This window comes from Alosa pseudoharengus, unplaced genomic scaffold, assembly GCF_046254945.1.
Source record: "Alosa pseudoharengus isolate Yale_2024_CS ecotype anadromous, Long Island Sound unplaced genomic scaffold, YU_APseudo_1.1 YU_APseudo_1.1_scf_6, whole genome shotgun sequence".
Classification (NCBI taxonomy): domain Eukaryota; kingdom Metazoa; phylum Chordata; class Actinopteri; order Clupeiformes; family Clupeidae; genus Alosa; species Alosa pseudoharengus.
Window position 1 is genome coordinate 18724003 of NW_027468848.1, and position 22135 is coordinate 18746137.

Below are 22135 nucleotides of genomic sequence, written 5' to 3' on the forward strand. Positions count from 1 at the left end.
CTGGAGAGGCCACATGACTGTGGGGAGCCGGAGGAGGTGATGGTAGGTGGGGGGGTGGGGGATGGGGAGATGGAGGAGGTGATGGTAGGTGGGGAGTCGGAGGAGGTGATGGTAGGTGGGGGGGTTGGGGGTGGGAAGCCGGAGGAGGTGATGGTAGGTGGGGGGGTGGGGAGAGACGGAGGAGGTGATGGTAAGTAGGGGGGGTGGGAAGTCAGAGGAGGTGATGGTAGGTAGGGGGGTTGGGGGTTGGGGAGATGGAGGAGGTGATGGTAGGTGGGGAGCCGGAGGAGGTGATGGTAGGTGGGGGGGTGGGGGTGCTTTGGATGAGTTGATCAGAGTGGAGGAGGATGACAGGGGGAGGACAGGAAGTCACTCACCAGTCACCACAGGTGCTCCACAAGACGTCATTAACGTCTCGTTTGCATGAGGTGCCACTGCCCCTTACGATACCATCAGCCGTGACATTTATGTGAGTGACAGCGACGTTGACAAGTCCGAGTGTGTGTGTGTGTGTGTGTGTGTGTGTGTGTGTGTGTGTGTTTAAATGAAACACACAACTCTTTGATCATTATGTAGTCCCTTTATGACCTGGGGTCACACATTTGTGTTGGATTGATCTGTCCCTTAGAGAAGAGAAAATTGCCTCAGGATGCTGCTGTGAGCTGGGTTTTGTGAGGCACCTGAGTTCACACACAGGAAGAGACTGTTTTTTTCCACTCTCACACTGTGCACTGTTATTGTGTGCATGTTAGTGTGTGTGTGTCCCTGAGTGTTTTCAGCTTATTTGCATGTGTGTGTGTGTGTGTGTGTGTGTGTGTGTGTGTGTGTGTGTGTGTGTGTGTGTGTGTGTGTGTGTGTGTGTGTGTGTGTGTGTGTGTGTGTGTGTGTGTGTGTGTGTGTGTGTGTGTGTGTGTGTGTGTGTGTGTGTGTGTGTGTGTGTGTGTGTGTGTGTGTAAATTCTCCACAGCCCCAGATTTAAAAAAAACTCTGCATTCTTCATTTCCATTGTGTTCCCCTGTGCCGTTTCCTTTAAAGGGGATAAAATAGACAGACATTGTTGTAGCCCCCTCAGAAGGTGACACAAAGGAACGTGCGCGCACACACACACACACACACACACACACTGAGAGAGTGTGCTCTCTCTGCACATAAATACATCTCGACACCCCAAAGAAACTGGTTTAAACTGGAGCAGCAGCCTCCCCAACTGCTGCCAGCCTCACCTGTAATGTGTATTATATCTGAAATCACCGGCTCCACCACCATCCCAGCCTTGCACGCTGGCACTGCCCACGGCCCACACCGCATCGGCTGCTGTGGCTCTCTCTCTCACCTCCATACCCACCTCACCTGATAAAGTAGCCTGCTGTTAGATCTCTCGTGCGTGCGTGCGTGCGTGCGTGCATGCGTGCGTGCGTGCGTCCGTGCTTGTTTGTGTGTGTGTTTGTGTGTGTGTTTGTCGACACCCCACAGACAGTTATACCTGATTGTGCAGGTATGTGTTCTAGAGGCTCTTGGTTCAGCCATGTTCCATCCATTGGATTCAGTTCTATTTTTAGCGGAGGTGCTCAATAAAATCCATTGTTTATGGAATGCTTGTCAGTAAAAAGTCAGCCCCATTGCTCCCCCCATAGCTACTGCTAAAGCTTATTTTATGAGTTGTAGGTACTTTCTGTATTCTGTTTTTTTCACTGTGTTGCCAGATTGCCAAAAGACAATGTTCTATTCTATGCACATTTAATGGACTATAACGTTTTCTTATCTTATCTTAGTATTGGGTCAGAGACACATCACGTTATCAAAGCCATTCACGGCTTCTGCTTCTCCCCGGTAGTACGGAAATCTAACCATGCTGAACTGGGGACGGCTTGGAATCGTTTCAGAACAAACTGCCCTTTGGTGGATATGCCCGAGTAACATTAACTCTCTTTGCTCAGACCAATTTGGCTCAGGAGCGGAAAAAACGGGCCTCGTGACTTCTTAGTTGTGCTTAAACTTGTATTGACGAATTTAGCATTTTATACTGAGGACAATATGCAGTCTGGGAGGCAGATCACGGCCCATTGACAAGAGCAGCGTCCGGGGTGGGCGGGAAAAAAAAGAGTAGCCAAAGTGGCACTATGAATAAACCATCAGCTGGAGTCCACTGTGCCAGCGTGTTTAATCACACAGACAAGGGCCCTGGTCGCAGCGTCCCGTCTGATTCGGCCGCAGCCCCGTCGCGATGTTAAATTTTAAATTGTGGTCGATATTTAATCAAGCTTCTCTTGTAGTCTACATGCAGATGGAGCTCTGGGGAGTGGGGAAGCGCACGAGGAGCGTCGGTGAGGTGCTGAGATGCTGCTGGTGGTGCTGGTGGTGCTAGTGGTGGTGGTGGTGTTGTGGATGTCTTGTCCATGGTCCATCAGGTCTCGATTGTTTCCTCAGGAGATGAGTTGGTGTTGGGGGAATTAAGCGCTGTGTTTCCACTGTACACACTCTGCATCGAGGTGTGAGTGGAGTGCCAACCTGCCACCTGCCAGTTCCTCTGCTGCAGTGTGTGTGTGTGTGTGTGTGTGTGTGTGTGTGTGTGTGTGTGTGTGTGTGCGCGTGTGCTCACTCACACTCTCCCCTTCACACCGTTGCCGTACCCCCTCCTTCTTCTAAAAGGCAGAGAAACTTCAGCAAATGATGGTGATGGCCCTTTACGAACTTGTCATAGTTTTATGCTCTGTGAGTGCAGAGAACTTGGCAGCTTCACAGAGGAGCTCTGTCCTGTCAGAGTACTAGAACTCAGATCTTAATCATATTCTAACTTTGAAGTATATATCCACCTGTTTAGATGTAAGTGCTCATTAAAATAACATTTCCATTGTATTTTCTCTATGGTAAGTGAAGTCTTTAAAGAGGTTATCAAAACCATGCTAAGGCTATCCCTGCTGAGATGTCAAGTTAAGAATGTAAACCGTGTCACAGGGTTCCACCATCTTGTCTTCTCTACAGTGTCTTGTTGTCTCTATAGTCCATCAAGACATTAAACACATAAGCAACAGACACAGAATGGAATCTGTCAAAAAAGAATTATATTTTAGATCTAACATGATCAGATTATAGAAAAGATGTTGTTCTGAGATGCAGCAGGAAGTGTGTAATCGGCCAGTCCGATGTGCAGGATAACAGATTTGTGTGAATCTTTAAAGATGTATTTGAGTAGCTAGATCAATCAATCACATGTTTAGGTAAGGCAAGGACTGTAGAAACACGTCCCCCCCCCCCCCCCAAAGAAACTTCTGTCTTTCTCGTCAAATTTGTCTTATTGATCAGTTGTATTAATTCTATCCCAATAGTCCTTGATGCATGCTACAGTAATGCTGAATGTCTCATACTCCACCTCATGATGGATCCGTGCCTTGATATGCTGAATCAAGCATAAAAATAAACAAACATAGCAGGCCAAAATAAGGAAACAGTGCTATTGTTTATTATTGTCTATTGCAAATAGATTTGGTTGAATAAGGCTTACAGAATGGATCCCTCAACATATTGATATGTTAGTCACATTTTCGATAACTACACACCACAGTGACCAGTAGTACACACTCTCAGTTGGCTGCCTTCACGACTTACCTTCAGAAACGACAAACAAATGACTTAATACAACCAGCCGTCGCTTTGCTGCACTGGAAGCTTTATTGAATAGTATGAATTTATTAGTGGAGAAATTATCCTGGGAAATGGGCCGCTGAGCGCGAGAGAGAGTGGGAGAAGGGGATGGATTATCGAAGGCAAGAGGATTTTTAGACGCAGTGAAGTTTGTTTTCATCGCACGCTGTTGCCGTTCCTACTTAGTTTAATAAACAGCATGGAGCTCTCGCGGGCAAAGGCTGAGGGCTGGAATCACAATGTTTATTTTGCATTTACTTTGGGGGGGGGGGGGGGTGTTTGTGCCGTGCCGCCTAAACTCATTGGTTGACATAGTTATGAGCACAGCACCTGCCCTCTTGATATTTGTGTTCCGCTAAATTCGACTGGACAGGAGAAGGGGCCAGATACTATTTGGCGTTGTAACCTTTCCTAAGCCAGAATGTAAGACTGATTGTAGTCAGTTATGTTCTTCTAGATTTCTTTTTTTTTGCAGGGCTATCATAAAAGATTTGTAGCGATGTTTAAGACTATGTCTACTGTTAGCCTTAAAGCTCTCTCCAAGTCAGGTAAACAACAAATTGGGGTCCTCTTTTGAGTTTGTCGGGTGCTGAAAGAGAAGTGTTCTGGTAAATTCAGAAAGAGTTTTGCAGTTTTCGAAAAAGAGACGTCAGGGGATGTTCAGCTCCTTGGATATGTTTTTTTCCTTTGGCCCAGGCTTCCACCCACAGAGTGTTTATGGGTGTCTACACCCCCCCCACCCCCCGCCCTTTGTCTGCGGTACATTGGGAAAATCATGTTCTATTCTCTCATAAGATTGAGGTCCTACTGACAAATGCATGTTGTCCTGGAATTGAACCTGAACGCATATCCCATGGAGCTGTGGAGCGGCCTAACCACAAAGCGTCAGCCTTCGTCGCCTACACCTCTGATTGTGCTCAACCTTGTGCTGATGCCGCGTGTACTTCATCCTTTTTTTTTCTCTTTTTATTTGGTATTTTATGGATTTTAACAGTAGGTGTTCTGTCACCATCACTGATGTGTTGTTTTTTGATAATTGTACCACTAGACACTTAGAATTCTCCTTCAACCAGGCCCAGACCCATCTAACATCTAACCAGTCTGTAAATACATCTGTGTGTGTGTGCGCCCGCCTGTGTGTGTGTGTGTGTTTGAGAAGAGTTCGTTTGGAAGCCATAATTGCCATGAGATGCCATTTTGCCTCTTGGGCAGATGACTTGAGCCTGAAATGTTCTCATCAATGGTCTGTTGATTGAAAACATGTATACACATTTGCTATAATGTCTCAGATCAATAGATGTTGTTGTTAAGAAATGAACAATCAATTGAAGCTGTGAGCTAATTTCCATCAAAGCTATCACCTATAAAAGTGAAAGGAGTTGCAACCCTTTTTCTGTAACCCTTTTCCAAGAAGTCATGTACTTACTCTGAAAATATCTACCAGAATTCTAGAAAAGATTGTATTGCTGTTGTTGGCTGTTTATTGATCGATTGATAGTTTAATGTCCACACGACCAAGGCCAGTGGAATTTGGTTTCATTACAGTGTGTTAAAATCTGCAGCACAATTTATACATGGACAACAATAGACATTACACATATTAGGCTTAAAGTACATATACTAAACAATAGAAACATTCAATTAAACAACAAAAATAGGTGAACGGTATGTATGGCAGAAGTACATGAGAAGAGACCTAGATCTGTAATCATCTGGAAAATCATCTTGATCTGAAAAAACATCTCATGCACCACATAACGATGGGTCATTGTGGCTGGTTGGGAGAAATATTGAGTCGGTCTTTTACATTTCTTTTTTTTATTTTCAGTAACCACCCGATGCCAGTGCTTTCCAAGTAGTATTTTGTTGTTGGGCAGTTCCAGCGTTATGGATGTGACAATTGGACTCATGTTGGTAAACAAAATGCCTTAGAGTGGGGGCAAAATTAGTATCAGTGAATTAATTTGCATAACTTTTAATGTAACCTCTGTCCTCTGAATACTGAGAAATCCTCAAATTTCATATAATCAATTTCATCCTAAGAATACAAGGCATTTTATCAGTGTTATGGATGTGACATGAAATGGACACACTTTTGTGAGAGATTACATGTTTTGTACAAACTCTGTGAATTTTGAAGGAAACTGCCGAAACTATGATATATGTAGCATGAAGGAGACTTGAATGAACACAAAAAGTGTGTTTTTGAAACTATGCATCATTTTCATAATGCATTATGTAGGAAAAACTGGCGTTATGGATGTGACGGTTTCACGTTATGGATGTGACGTGTCTGAACCAGTCCTCGACAAACTACATAAAACACATAATTAAGTAGTGAATTTTGATATGAAATAATTGAAATAGTAATCATGAAAAACTAGCGATGAAATTATTGCTTCCTCAGCCCACTAAGATTCACAGGAAGAATCAGGACAACAAGTCATTCAAAATATAAAAAAGACATTTATTTTTTTCTTTTACCGTCATCAATTTTGGTCAGTGATTCTCGGGTTACTGAAACACCAGGGAACATGAAACTTGGTGGCCACTCCCCTAAATAACTAGCCCTACCTGAACCGTTGCACCCAAGATGACAAAATATTTATGGTATGTTAGTCTCAAGAGCCCGCATCAACCTAACCCATACCCACTCATTTGTGATTTGCACACATAAAGCACATGCACACACACGCACACACACACACTCACGCACAGTCGCACACATACAGACAGGCAAGCGCACACACACATAAACACATACAGACCGGCTAATAAACTAGATGTACCGCTATGCGGTACATCTAGTTTATTGCTGCCCTTACTAATGTTACTCTGTGGGTATTAGCTACAGAGGACCTGACACTTCAAATGATGGCATATCGCGTCACATTTAAAATTAAACTTTGTTAAACAGACGTGAACGGCAGGCTGAACAGATCTGCAACAGAAGGAGGTTGCTATGTTAACGCCAGCTGCAAAGTCAGCCATCTTCACCACCTAACACGATAATCCAGTTACTGTACAACAACAGTATGACAGTTACAGGAAGATAATTGCTCAGATTTTCGTTATTAGGCCACTTGAAAATAGGCTATGGCTAGGCTAATCACTGGAGGTATTTTAATATTATGTTTGTTTTGCTAATGGTTAGGCAAGGCCTCCCTGTGGTTTTGATCAACCTAATATTCTTTGAAATGTCAATTGTAAACACTAAGGTGAAATGCGTTGAAACTGACATGCCACCAGAACAGACGTTTTATCGGCTTTGAGGTATAATAAAGTCCCCAGTCTTGTAAATTCACATTATGTAACATCCATAACGTCACATCCATAACGCACCATTAAAGGTTTTAAAAGTAAAAAAGGGGCACAATTTGGTCATCACACTTTACATTGATATAAATCAGCTTTGCACAGACACTATGGACATTGTCGCATCAACACTGTATGTGTAGCATAAACTTTTCCTATAAAACGTTATGGATGTGACATGGCCATGGAACTTGCTGACTTAAAAACAAAAGCCTTACAAATGTAAGGAGTTGTGCTCTTAAATGCAAGCTGAGCATAGACATTGCTCTACCATTCCCTTGTCAATCTGGAATTTGTCAAATGACACAATTTGTTTGAACCTTGGGTCCATTTATCCACTTTTTAAATATGTATAATATTACCATGTGAAAAATGTTGTTTCGGTATGGTTGCACACCATATTTATGATGTAAAAAGAGTGTCATTCTCCATCAAATTCAATCAGATCAGTTACAAACAATAAAATATAGACCTAATTAAAGATTTTAACAACAGTTCTATTTGCGTATGCACAACCTTTTTTTTCCATGGTAAGGATGACCTTTGCATGGAATTGCCCTGTTGTGTGCTAAACTTGACCATGCCTGGTTTGCACAGATACAATAAAAGGAGTTTGTGTGGAGATCTATCTCTGCAGCTGCTGCTATTAGAACTTCTCATGGTAATCAGATCAGGTCATTTACCTAATTCCATATTCTTTGAATGAGGCGTACAGTGCTAGATGACCTAAAGCGAAAATCGTTTTTAATGGTTTATATGAAGAGTTAATGATGCTCACATCAATAAGTCATGAACTTCCCTGTTTGTATCGTTCAGGGGCTAAAAAGTAATGCACAATCAATATGTGGTTAGGAATACCCTTGGTGGCTTTCCAACACATTGTAGTCAGTCTCTGTCAGTCTTTACTTGGTAACATACAGAAACACAGGGCAACGATTTTAAATGGACAGACTTTTTTAAGGTTTGAAAATAAAGCAGAATTTACCCTCTGTATGAAAAATTGAGACGTTTACATGTATCTGCACATGGAAATGAGTCTGATTCACTTACATTATTCAAGAATGGCATCTTAAACCTTGACGCATGTTCTCCTTATCCCTCCAGGATCACGATATTCGGGACGGGAGCGAAGTGGCTGGCGGTTTTGGAGGAGCGCAACTTGAAACCAGGTGAGCCTCTTTAAACACAGCTCACTTCACTCACTGGTGGAGAGGAGAGGTGCCCTACTCCGCCACCTTTAAAGGTGCCATGTGTAAGAATTGAGGTAAAAATATCCAAAAAATTAGCTACACGCATCAAAAGAATGAGAAGAAATAAGGGCGATGATGTCATTAAAAAATGACAAGGTATAGTGCTGCAGAGATATCAACCTGAATTAGCATGCTAAATTACTAGCCACAGCCCGACAGGTGTCATAATACCAGTTTCGGCCATGGGAGGCGGTATGCGGGCAACATAACCACCAGCCAAACTGCAATACACGTTTCTCGGTTGTTACTCTAGGGTAGACCAACTCACTTTCTGGAGGTATACTGCCCCCATGTTTTATGGAATGTGGAGTATGAATTGATTTTTTGGCGGACATTACACATGGCACCTTTAATGCTCCCTCACCACCTTGTCCACTCGCCTCTCGCCTCTCCTCAGAGAGAGTCACCACTTCCACCTTCCCATTCATCTGGGGCTCCTTTGTGCCACCGTTCATTATGGACATGAGTGGCCAGGAAGTGGCTCGAGTCAGCGCACCGGTGATTGTTGGGCAGCGCTCGTCCATTTCAATGCGTAGGTTAATCTTAATCATACATAGGGTTTTTGGAATATTATTCCGGCATTTTCTTCTCTCACTTGCCCGCGGGGTCCCCTAAGGGACAACAGTAGCATTTGACTTGCTAAGCAGGTGAGGGACAGGTGGGGGGTGTGAGAGCAGGTGAGGGACAGGTGGGGGGTGTGAGGGTGGGAGGGTGGAGGGTGCTGTTTTGGAGAGGAGTTTTTTTTATTTTTTGGGGTGGGGGGGGGGTGTACTGGGGAGAGAGGTGATTACATTTAGTGAGAGAGTGGAGGATATATATATATATATATATATATATATATATACTCTCTGTATTCCTGTTTCACGTTTACCTGAAGTGAAGTGCTTTTCCACAGTGTCACTTCCCCAAAAAATGACTTCCACTTTTCAAAATGGTGCACATCTGCTGAAAAAAGCATGATTGTAGTCCTCCGCTTCCACATGCGGTGTACTCGATTCGCTAAAACTATATCTGAAGTGCCCCCTCCCCACCCCCTTCCTACATGCCCTTAAGTGGTGCCCATTTTGTCCAGTATTATGTTTTCTATGTGTAGCGTAATTGATACAGCACATTGGAAGCGATGTGACTGGAAGCAACATCTCAGGCGGTGGCACCCTCTTGTCTCATCCCCACCAAAGGAGAGAGAGAGAGGGAGAGAGAAAGAGAGAGAGGGAGAGAGAGAGGGAGGGAGGGCGAGAGAGAGGGAGCACTCAGCCACAGAGAGCCCACCAACCCCCTGTGGAGTGAGCAGCGGGGCTCCTGAGATGCCTCCTGCGCATCAAACAGCCAACCGTGCAAAGAGTACTTATGGCCCCCCAACTTGAGTCTCCTTTATTACCTACTTACACACACACACACACACACACACTCCGCTGTTGCTCTTTACAGAAATTGCCTGATGGGTGGGGTGTGTGTGTCTGTGTGTGTCTGGGCAGTGGGATTGGGGGGGGGGGGGGGCACACAGGCAGAGGGGGGGCAGCTTTCTGGCATATGCTCGGGGTAGGGGGCAAGAGGGCAGGGGGGTGGGCAGCATTAGGAGGGGTACTTCCCGGATACTGGAGGTCCGTCTGTGCAGATGACATTTTGGAGCGACACCTGCTTGCACGGTGGGGGACGTGCTGCTGGCCCGCGGCGCGGTCTCCGGGCAGTGCATCGGCCCTTCCTGCCGGGCAGTCTGGCTCTCTGCTTCTCTGTGTGCTTCAACTGGGCTGGATCTTCTGCCATTCACTGCTGTGTGTGTGTGTTTGTGTGTTTGTGTGTGTGTATGTGTGTATGTGTGTGTGCACGGCACGCGCTTGTTCAAATGCGTCTCCAATATTTCCATTACTCCATATAATGTACTCTCTGAGCCTAATAGGACTGGAAAAGCATCTCTCTGTATTTCTTTGTTATTTTAACTATTAGAGTCATTGTAATATTCACTTACCTTGCTTTTGCTCCGTGTGCTTTGTCAAATATGTCTCCAATTTTCCCTTTATGTCTTTGAACTGTGTTTTTGTCTAACCTTGGTAGAACTGGAAAAGGGTCTTTTCAGGTCTTTGCAGGTTTTGAGTGGATCGATTCCTCCTGATATTGACTTCACTTTGCAGCTTTGCATTCTCTGGTCCTTTTTTTCCCGGCTCAGGAGCGCGTCTGCTTGTGGGTCAACCCTGGACCTCACATTTTTTGTGCTTTGTCACCCTGCCGCAGCCAACACCCACAACCTGCGGTCGCTGCACACCATCCTGTCCACGGGCTCGCCGCTGAAGCCACAGAGCTACGACTACGTGTACCGCAGCATCAAGAGCAACGTGCTGCTGGGCTCCATCTCAGGTGAGCACCCGTGTGTGTGTGTGTGTCTGTGTGTGTGTGTGTGTATGTGTGTGTGTGTGTGTGTGTGTGTGTGATGGGGGGGGGGGGGACACACTAGGCCATCCGTCAGGCTGCCGCAGCACATACATCGACAGCCTCTGCCGCTCGATAGAGATGCCCTCCCCCTGACACACACACACACACACACAGACACACACGTGGCCCTACCTCTGTGGTCCCTAGTGTGCTGCAGCTGACGTGGCCCGCAGGGACGGCAGAAACAAATTAGCATTAGCTCTGCCAGCTGCAGCACGGCCAGCCCTCTCAGCGTGGCTTTTGACACACCACCTGCGCACACACTCTCTCACACTCTCTCTCACACACACACACACTCACACACACACACAAAATCGCGTGCATGCATGCTTAGCCCCACTCAAGCAGAAGCAGCACACACACATATGCATGCTATTTGCTGTTAAAGGTAAAAAAAACACACACACACACCATACATGCACAAGCATGTGGCCAACATTTAATAACACTAAATAGCACTAAATATCAGTTATTCATACAAACTAAATATTCATACTAGCTGTCGAAAGAAGATAGAAGTATGTAAAGATACATCGATAGAAGTACTGTATATAAAGAAATAACTCTGTCCACTTCAGCTCTATTGTCAGGTCCCCAGTGTTGTTCTGTTGTACTTTGTTTTGCTTTGGAAAGCACTTCATAGCGAAGTGGTGCTTGTGAGCTTGTGTTGTCAGAGATCTGGCTGGGCTGAAATGGATCAAGCGAGAGCCAGCGCTTTAAGTCCCATTCTCCCTGCAGACGAGACAGCAGCCTTTTGTTGTTGTGTTGAACGTGCGGTGTCACCTCTTCATGATCTGCCCTCCGTATCTCAGCTGGCGGGTGGAGGTAGATGGGGGTGGGGGTGGTGTTTTTTTTAAAAAGGGGGGGGGGGGGGGGCAGTCTTTCAGTCGCAGCCTTGTCCATCCATCAGCATTGCGTAAACCTGATGCTGCTTGTCCCTGATAAGATGCTCTGGCACATTCGGAAATCCTCCCGCGTTCCGCACTGACGGCCCCTGCTGCCGCCGCCGCCGCCGAAAGAAAGAAATAAAACTAACCCCCCCAAAAAAACCCTCTGACACGCTGATGGCGAGTGCCTGGCACTTAACATTTGGGATGCAGAAAACATGAGTGACGTCTTTTGGCACCGGACGCCCTTAAAATGTCACCCTGAGGTTGAGGCTAGCAGCAGCGGCTGTCATGCAGAGGCGGTGTCTGGATGGAGGGGGGGGGGGGGATGCGCCCCACACACACACACACACACACACACACACACACACACACACACACACTCATTCACACACTCATTCACACACAAAAACTATTTTATTCGTTATGATTGAATGAGCGTGAGGCGATTTCAGTTTTAGTTTTTGCTTCATACAGGACCTGCCGTGAGTCCGCCCTTTCGCAGCCATTTCGAGGAGAGAGAGAGAGAGAGAGAAAAAAAAAAAAAACAGTGAGTGAAGCCTTGCAGGTCGCGGGCTGGCGTCAGGTTTGACCTTGACCCACAGGTCGGGCCGAGCATATGTAGTTGCGGCCGGTTCCTCCTGCTCAGGCTCACCCGCCAGACGGACTCCCGGGCCCCTCAGCCGCCCGCCGCGGGGTGCCTTAACACTTTCAGCCCTGCGGCCGGCCTCGGTGTAATATACCTCCACCTGACTGCCATCTGTCCCCACTCTGCTCGTCCTTCCTCTCACTCTCTTTATCCTGCCAGCTTTCTCCTCTGCCCCCCATCCTCCTTCAGGACCACTCTCTCTCTCTCTCTCTCTCTCTCTCTCTCTCTCTCTCTATTACTCTCTCTTTCTTGCTTTCTCTCTTTATTGCTCTCTCCCTCTCTCTCTTTATCCTGCCAGCTTTCTCCTCTGCCCCCCATCCTCCTTCAGGACCACTCTCTCTCTCTCTCTCTCTCTCTATTACTCTCTCTTTCTTGCTTTCTCTCTTTATTGCTCTCTCCCTCTCTCTCTTTATCCTGCCAGCTTTGTCCTCTGCCCCCCATCCTCCAGGACCACTCTCTCTCTCTCTCTCTCTCTCAATCACTCTCGAACACACACACACACACACACACACACACACACACACACACACACACACTCTGTCATCACAGTTACACACATTCTCTATCATCATAGTTACACACTCAGTTTTCTTTCATCCCATTATATTTTAGTATTTATTCTTTCTTTTTTTTCTTTGTCTTTTTCTCTTTCTCTTTTTTTGTCTTCCTCTCTGTTCTTTCTTTCTTTCTCATTTCTTTCTCTTTCCCTTTCTCTTACTCTTTCCATTCTGTTAGCACTCCCATGTGTCTTCCCAGACCATGTACCAGTGCAGTGTTGCCGGTGTCATTTCCTCGGTGCTGCCACCCCTATGTTGTGCGCCTGATGGCTCTGTGAAGGGTATTTTTGGAGCGCGAGCCTCCTCTCTTTTAAAAGAGGAGTGGGTGGATGCTCATGCTCAGAGATGTGAACACTAGAATATTCATTAGAGCGGGAAACACAGGAAAGGTGCTCAAGGTGTCAACAGAGGAGCAACACATGCAAATCTATTTTGAGGAGGGGGAGGGGGGGGGGGGACAACAAACGCTGACAGGGAGAGGCTTCAACAGTGCCCCCCCCCCCCCCACACACACACACACACACACACATACACACACACACATTAAGAGAAAATTCACCTGGCAGTTTTGTGTAAACGGCCCCTTAACCTGTAGGCCTCCTAAATGCAGACTAAATGCAGTTCCCCATGGACCCAATTAATAGGTGCTAAAGAGCCACGTGGGAGCAGGAGAATACAGCAGACGAGGATGGAGGAAGCCCTGTTTAGTTGGGCTGCCTGGATAGATGGAGGAGGAAGCACTGTTTAGTTGGGCTGCCTGGATAGATGGAGGAGGAAGCACTGTTTAGTTGGGCTGCCTGGATAGATGGAGGAGGAAGCACTGTTTAGTTAGGCTGCCAGGATAGATGGATGACAGAGAGAGCAATACATACAGCACTTGTACACACAGCAAATGCTTACTCTGAAAACTGAGTGACACTGTAATACATCAAAACAATCCCAATGATGAACTATGCAAGCCAAGGACAACACTGATAACATATCACCATACAACAGAACAGGGATGCGTCATTTCAGATGTGTACTATAACAAGGACAGAAATATCCATATAACATATTTGATATGAATAGCAGCGGTGTTGAGTGTATTGCATGAGATGCAGGCAATTACACTGAGAAAACCCACAGACTCCAATTCTACTGCAGCAGAGGGAGAGACTCCTGTCATTTGAAATGGAGGCAGGCACAGCCTTTAGATTAAGAGACAACAAAGGAAGCCCCCATCTCTCTGCTCCTAAGAAAGAAAAGAAAAACAAACGTTGTAAGCCTGATATCCCGTTGTATCCCTTTCTAATATGAATTGCCTTTCGGGTTGGGGGGGCTTCCAGTCCCAGCTGCTCTGTGCTCGCTGTGCATCTGAGCTGGGCTGTGGGAGGGGGAGGAGGGGGGGAGGAGGGGGGCTGAGCTGCAGAGGTTGGAGGTGCAGTGTGTGTGAGGGCGAGAGTGTGCGGGCACAGCCTTTGGGTAATAATGAGGATGAGGGCGATGGGGAGGAAGGTGTTCCTGTGAGCCACTGGTAGAGCAAGTCCAAGATTATGAGCTTAAGTCCCTGGGCAGATATTCTGATGAAACACGCATATCTAAACCATAAATAGATTTAGATGAAAGTCTCTGCCAGCTTAAAAATCTCAGGCACAGGGTTGGATTTTAGGCATGGGCCAGGTCGTTACAGATTTGGAAATGGCTTCGGACATTTTTGGACAATATCAGTCACACATTTTCATTTTAAGCCCTTTAAATGAATACATGTACAGACATGATGATGGTGGTGCTGTTGATGATGATGATGATGGTGGTGGTGTTGTTGATGATGATGATGATGATGATGATGGCGATGGTGATTCTGATGCTGGTGGTCCACAGGTGGCACGGACATCATCTCCTGCTTCATGGGCCAGAATGTGACGCTGCCCGTCCACCGCGGCGAGATCCAGGCCAGGAATCTGGGCATGGCGGTGGAGGCGTGGAGCATGGAAGGTGAGAGCCAGCTGGGCGTTGGGTGCCGCTGCAGAGACGGGTTGTCAGGGTGCCGATGCCCTGCGGTTTGCCACCCGTGCCTGTGCCATGCACGCCATGCCAATGACAGACTGTCCTCAGCAATCAGTGATTTGAGCATGTGTGTGTAATTGGTGGTGCTGGCCCATGCAAACAGGGTGGCATTGCTGATCTGTTGATTGGTGATTCAGAAAGAGGGGGGCCACAGTAGCCACTGAATATGCTGATATTTTTGTACATTTGTTTATTTTTTATTGTTTTGGCATCTGTGTTGGATTACTAATTGTTCTTTTTAGTCCAGTTACAGTCTTTTTTGCGTGTATTCACCAACCAGCAAAATTGTTTAGGCCATAATTAATGGTTCTTCCTCCAATTCTCAAAAATGCATTTTCAAACAGTTTTAAATCGTTTCTGTGCCAGATTCAAACTGCGCGCGTCTGTGTGTGTGTATGTGTGTGTGTGTGTGTGTGTATGTGTGTGTGTGTGTGTGTGTGTGTGTGTGTGTGTGTGTGTGTGTGTCCTCAAACAGGGACGCCGGTGTGGGGGGAGAGTGGTGAGCTGGTCTGCCTGAAGCCCATCCCCTGCCAGCCAACGCACTTCTGGAACGACGAGAGCGGCATCAAATACCGCAAAGCCTACTTCTCTACTTATCCCGGTAACCCCCTCCGCCTGCCAGCGAGCGCCGTCCGCCGCTGATAGAGACGGCTGCCATTAAGCCGAGTGGTGGTGGCGCATAGCTGCTGTTTATGCCTGGGCTGGGGACAGTTTGTTTTGCAGACATATTTCTGGAAGGGAGATTGGTGGGGGAAGAGGGAATATCTCTCTCTCTCTCTCTCTCTATCTCTCTCTCTATCTCTATCTCTCTGTCTGTCTTTGTGTTTCTGTGTGTAGGGATATGTATGTGTGTGTGTGTGTGTGTGTGTGTGTGTGTTTTTGTTTGTTTTGGTGTGTGTGTGTGCGCGTGTGTTTTTCATTAGTGTGTGTGTGTGTGTGTAGGCGTGCACAAGCTGTCTATACCATGTGCATGGAGGCTGTACTTAAGAACCCAATATCTGCTCATCTCTGCTGCTCATCTCTCCAGCTGGAGACGCTCTCTCATTGTGTGTGTGTGTGTGTGTGTGTGTGTGTGTGTGTGTGTGTGTGTGTGTGTGTGTGTGTGTGTGTGTGTGTGTGTGTGTGTGTGTGTGTGTCTGTGTCTGTCTGTGTGTGTCTGTTCAGGTGTTTGGGCTCACGGAGACTACTGCCAGATCAATCCAAAGACGGGAGGCATAGTCATGCTGGGGAGAAGGTGATTCTCTCTCTCTCTCTCTCTCTCTCTCTCTCTATCTGTTTTTTCCATCTTGACATCTATCTCTTTCTCTATTTGTCTGTGCGTTTAGGTGCAATAGGTATTTTGTAGTTTTGTAGTAACTTTTCAATTCTTCTCAACTTGGCGATAGCATTGCAATTCAGAACACACTTAAAGTAAGGTGATACTATATTCTTGTAGTTTAGCTTGGAATATATTTACATTTGTCTGAGCAGAAGAAAACTTAAATGTTTGTAAGGAAAATAGGATAATCCATGATCCATCCACCCTCAATTGATGGACTTCTATTGTATGAAAGACTGGCCATGGTCTCGGTTTCTTTAATGTAAATTGGCTTCTCTATGTACATTAACATTCTCCTCTGCTTGCTTTCAGTGATGGCACTCTGAACCCCAATGGAGTTCGATTTGGGAGCTCCGAGATCTATAACATCGGTAAGATCTAGTCTGCTGACACACTTGCCGTTTACTCCAAGTCATAACTGTGAACAAACACAAATAGCTTGGGTGCTATTCATCTGCCAATCAGATATGCGAGAGCGTTATGCGGGAACTCAAGGCTTGATCTATTTTCATTCCTTCCGCAGTGGAAGCTTTTGAAGAGGTGTCCGACAGCTTGTGTGTCCCCCAGTACAACAAGGACGGCGAGGAGAGGGTGATTCTGTTCCTGAAGATGGCGCCGAACAAGCCCTTCAGCCCTGAGCTGGTGCAGAGGATCCGCGGCGCAATCAGGGCGGCGCTCTCCGCCCGCCACGTCCCTGCCCTGCTCCTGGAGACCGTGGACATTCCGGTGAGATGTAGGGATGGAGGCATGGAGGAATGAGGAGAAAGATGAATGGATGGATGAAGAGAAAGATGAATGGATGGAGGAATGAAGAGAAAGATGGATGGATGGATGAATGAAGAGAAAGATGGATGGAGGAATGAAGAGAAAGATGGATGGATGGATGAATGAAGAAAAAGATGAATGGATGGATGATTGAGAAAGATGAATGGATGGATGAGTGATTTTAAATGGACGGAGAGGTTGATTCTTGGATTCTCTCCATCACTCTTTGTTGTATTGATGGACACACACACACACACACACACACACACACACACACACACACCACTTCCGGGGCGCTCCAGTGCGTGTGCAACCCAGCAGTTTGCCCATCCATTGCATACATTTATACAGTGTATGCTAATGCACTTTTTAACTTTTAACCCCTTCATGGATGGGTTGGCTCTAAACCGAATTGCCCCTCGGGGACTAGTAAAGGTATCTGAACTGGACACACATATACACACGCATACGCACACACCACACATGCATACACAGATACACACACATGCATACACAGATACACACACATGCATACACAGATACACACACATGCATACACAGATGCACACACATATACACACGCATATGCACACATGCATACACAGATACACACACATGCATACACAGATACACACACATGCATACACAGATACACATACATGCATACACAGATACACACACATGCATACACAGATACACACACATGCATACACAGATATACACAGATGCACACACATATACACACGCATATGCACACATGCATACACAGATACAGATACACACACATGCATACACAGATACACACACATGCATACACAGATACACACACATGCATACACAGATACACATACATGCATACACAGACACACACACATGCATACACAGATACACACACATGCATACACAGATACACACACATGCATACTGTTACGTCCCAGTTAACCCTCCCGGCTCGTCAAACCCCCGTAAACATGTGTGTGGAGGGAAACGGGAGCAACACTAAGTGTTTGTGTGTGTGTATATGTTGTGTGCGTGAGTGTATGCAAGCCAAAACCAAAAGAAACGGCACCAGACAGATTCCCCAGGTAGATGGAGCTTACCTCGTCTCACGGGGACTGTTCTCAGGGCTGCTGCCTTCTCGCGGAAGAGCCCGCGCGGTTCTTTGTCCTCCTTCCGAGGATGTGCAGTTTTTAGTTTGTTTAAAAACTTTGGTGTATTCCCAGGTATTTCCCGTGTACAAGTGTGTGCTGGCGTTGGCGTAACCCGGCGTGGATACTAGGCAACTCGGCGACGTACTGAAAACAAAACTATAGCTAGCCAAAAACAACGCAAAACCCGTCGCTCATTCAAAGGCACACCCTCCAATCCATTGCAAAACGCCATGTTCCCAAAACCCAACCACCAGCACAGGTGCCCTCGTCGCAGTCAATTAAGGGTGTAGCCCCACCCCCTGAGGGACCGTCAGCCACACGTAATTGTTGTGTAGCAGGTGCAATTAAAAATAAACAAAACAATCAGTATCAGTGTGTACCTGGGTTTAGCTTATGTATTTTCGTAACAATACACAGATGCACACACATGCATGCACAGATGCACATACATGCATGCACAGATGCACATACATGCATGCACAGATGCACATACATGCATGCACCGATATATAAGTACTTCCATAGTCTCTTCCCTTACTCTGGCTCTGTTTTCTCCTTTTGTGTAGTACACCATCAGTGGGAAGAAGGTGGAGGTGGCGGTGAAACAGGTGATCGCAGGGAAGGAGGTGACCCAGCGCGGTGCCTTCTCCAACCCCGACTCTCTGGACCTCTACAAGAACCTGCCTGAGCTGCAGAACTTCTAAAGCCGTGCAAGGCCTCAAAAGGGAACCAAGGGACAGACAAAGAGAAACAAAGACAGCCTCTCCAACTGACTAGTGAACGTTTTTTTTTTTTTATTATTATTATTATTATTATCATTTTTATGATTTTTTTTTTTAACTTGCTGCAAAAACCTGTCCGCCTTTAGGGGCACTGGGAGTGTGGATTTTTTCCCCAGAGTGCTCCTTGTCTCCAGAGGCTGCTTAGTTCTAGAAGCCCAGCCGCCCACAAGCTCCTCCCCCGTGGAACATTTTGGCATCATCGCTCTGTCAATCCAGCCAACAAATATACAACAAAAAAACCTACATCATTTTTGTGCCCACATCCCCACCCCCCACCCCTCCCTTTTCCCTGAACTCCTCTTTTATTGAAGTCTATTTTTATCTGTTGTCTTTTCCTTTCACGGTTGCCTCTATTAGACTCTGATAGTGAGTTTAATGTTGTTGGGAAAGGAGGATTCAGTTTTGTTTATCTCTGTAGGATTTGGGATCCTTCCCATGGGATGCTGGGCAAAAAGTGTCTCAGGAGAAATTGTCCATAACAGCTTTTGTCAGGGACCTATACTTGCCCTTTGATGGCTGTCTTCATACCTATTGCTTGATGGGTGTAGAGTATTTTCTTGCCACAGATAATGTTGAATGATCAGGGCTTACCCTTGTTGTGTGTGTTGGAGCAGCTCTCAATCACATTTTGAAGCTTAAGTAGAGATGTTCCCCACTGGGAGTCTGTGTTGATCATGCCCCCTCAGTTCAGTCAGGCAATGTCTGGTATAATGTCTGGTATAACTGGTGTAACTATCAGGTTCAGTTCAATTAAGAAACATAAATGTTTGTGATGCACTCGAGGTATGTACAGGCCTGGTACTGTGGGGGTAACTGTGTTTGAGGAGCTTGGGATACCTCTAGTCCAACTCCACCGTTTAGAGTCGTGTGAGCAGACGCTGCCAAATTAGGATTGAAACACTATCTGATTTTCCTTTCTTTTTTACACAAACACGTTAGACAGGAAGTTAATGAGTTCCCTGGAGTTTTTTTTTTTTTCTTCTTCATAAATTGTGGACCAGGCCCAAAGCTAGTCTCTCTGCAGGAACAACTCTGGTACTGTTGGTTTCGTCGGAGGAGGAGGGGTACTTTGTTTACATGCTTGAAGTGGACATTAAAAAGGGATTAGATTTTTATACAATGTATTTTAAGTCGCCTCAAGCAGCTAAATCCATCAGAGTTTTGTTTGAAGTCCCTTGTTGTTGTTTGGCTCCTCACACTGCCAAATCCGAGCATTTCCACTCCTCCCCAGTAGTTCCACCCTCTCCTGGTGCTCCTCTTTTGAAGTGGCTTTTCTGCCGTCTCTGCATCATTTTTATAAACCTATCAGAACTCGTTATCACATCAGTGTAACATGTCAGTCTAACATGCCTTCAGACCTAGACAAAGGCTTCTCGCAGAAACACTACTTGAGGCAGCAGGATAAATGGGAATGGCTATTTAATGTTTTATCCATTGAGATTTTAGGTCCGCATATGGCTCCCCTATCTCTGCTTTCCTGACCAGTCGCGCCTTTGTGATCATTGCACTAAAATGCATGTGAAGCCACTATTGGATAACCCAGTAGTGTAACAGTATAGTGCTTCTATATTTTGTATTTGCCCAGAGTAACATTAGACGGTTGTCCTACCCTGTTGTCGTACCCTGTTGTCCTACCCTGTTGCTGCTGATAAGTTGACTGGTCATGAAGTTACCTCTTTATTGTTGAATGAATGGATGGAATTGTCAGCCTTCGACTCTTGAAACCGACGGTTAGTGTTAGAAGTTACTGACAATAATGTTTCGGGTTTACCTAACTACAGGGGTCTTTTGAATAAAGGACTCCAGTTTTATGTGTATTTTAGTCGAAGTTGTGAGTAATTGTGGGAATCTAAATGTGCAGAATCAAGAAAATATTTGATATCGGCAGAACTGTCACTACATCTCAGTTATGACATTCCTGTAATGTCTATTCCATTTTTGTTGTCATTTTTTTATATATAAGTTGAAGATCTATAACTCTGGTCATTGAACATAAAATAAATGTTCATTCATTTGAATGTCAAACTTATCTTGTATGTTGATGTAAATGTCTCAAAATTAGTTATTAAAAAGAAATAAGCAATTGTTCTACTTGACGGCTTATATTTTGTTTTGACAATATTTTTTCATTTTACTGTGAAGAATATGGAACATACCTGTAGAAGAAATATTTGTGAATATAGTGTCTTTCATAAGACTACCTAAATTATATGGACTGAAGATGCATATTCTATTAAACAAACGTAATAAAAGTATTGTAACAACATAATCCTTTTGCCTTTGTATTATTATTATTATTATTATTATTATTATTATTATATTGTATATTCAAGATTACCTGTTGCATTCGACGTGATCCTTCCCTCAGTCCTTCAGTTTGACAATACCCATCTCTTATCACAGTGAGCCAGGGTTTGGTCTGGGTTCCTAATTTTTGGCCGTGTCCCAGGATCCCGACAGGTGCGCATAGGTGTGCATCAGATGGCTGTCTAATTGCATCACAGATGGTTTACCTTGGCATGTGTGGGTGGCTCTGGGTTGCACAATATCAATCAATTAATGTCTGTTAGGAGGAGACTTGCACCTTTGCCATCACACGGTAACTCATAGAGAACAGGTCGGGGCTTCTTAGCCGAGGGCATGTGTTGGCTCTGGGGAAGGGAGAGAGGAGGAGTATGCTTAGAGGTAGAGGCCCAGGAGTAGGATCATAGGGGCTTCTTCAGTCTAACAGTTCTGCTAATCTTGGCTAATTTCAAAAGTGGTTTCCATCATCCGAGTCTATTTTTGTACTGTTCAGTATCAGCAGTTGGACAACCACAAGGAACTCTTTTGAGTCATCTCAATCAATTTTCCCCATTGATGCTGATGCCTTGAAAAGCACAGTTACATACCAAGATGATTTGAATTGAAATTGATGCATAAAGTTAGATAATATTGACTGAAGATGTCTAGCAGATATGGTGGTGATTTTTCTTGATAGCTAGTTTTGGTCATACATCATAGTGAGATATTTTTTAGCAAGTTATCAAGTAGAGACATTACACAAGCCCAGTAGAGTTTTTTGGTTTTGTCCATAATCATAAATCTGAAAATGTCCCCTTGCTTTTTCTGAATAAGCTATCTCAGGTGCTTTAAATGAAGAGGAGATTACCAGGAGGTTGAGCAGCCCTCCTCTTGATTAGTGTGATTGATGGATGGATGTTCTTGCTTCATTGTTCTGGCAAATCAGATATTATGCTGATAGGCATAAAGAAGAATGACAAGATTCAAAGTGTGAAGAACCTTCTTTCTGTCCTGTTAAACTTCATGTGAGTCATCACTCTCTCTTTCTCTTTCTCTCTCT

At 45.3% G+C, this 22135-nt stretch overlaps 1 protein-coding gene across 1 annotated transcript in view; it reads left to right on the forward strand.

Moving 5' to 3' along the window:
- The window catches only part of aacs (acetoacetyl-CoA synthetase), a 36909-nt gene extending 15848 nt beyond the window's left edge, over positions 1 to 21061 (forward strand). The window contains exons 11-18 of the mRNA XM_076270430.1: positions 8062 to 8126; positions 10437 to 10559; positions 14591 to 14704; positions 15252 to 15377; positions 15941 to 16010; positions 16407 to 16465; positions 16618 to 16820; positions 18577 to 21061. Of these exons, the coding sequence (XP_076126545.1) occupies positions 8062 to 8126; positions 10437 to 10559; positions 14591 to 14704; positions 15252 to 15377; positions 15941 to 16010; positions 16407 to 16465; positions 16618 to 16820; positions 18577 to 18714 (898 nt within the window). The 3' untranslated portion in view covers positions 18715 to 21061. The remainder of the gene's footprint in view (positions 1 to 8061; positions 8127 to 10436; positions 10560 to 14590; positions 14705 to 15251; positions 15378 to 15940; positions 16011 to 16406; positions 16466 to 16617; positions 16821 to 18576) is intronic.
- The last annotated feature ends 1074 nt before the right edge of the window (positions 21062 to 22135 follow it).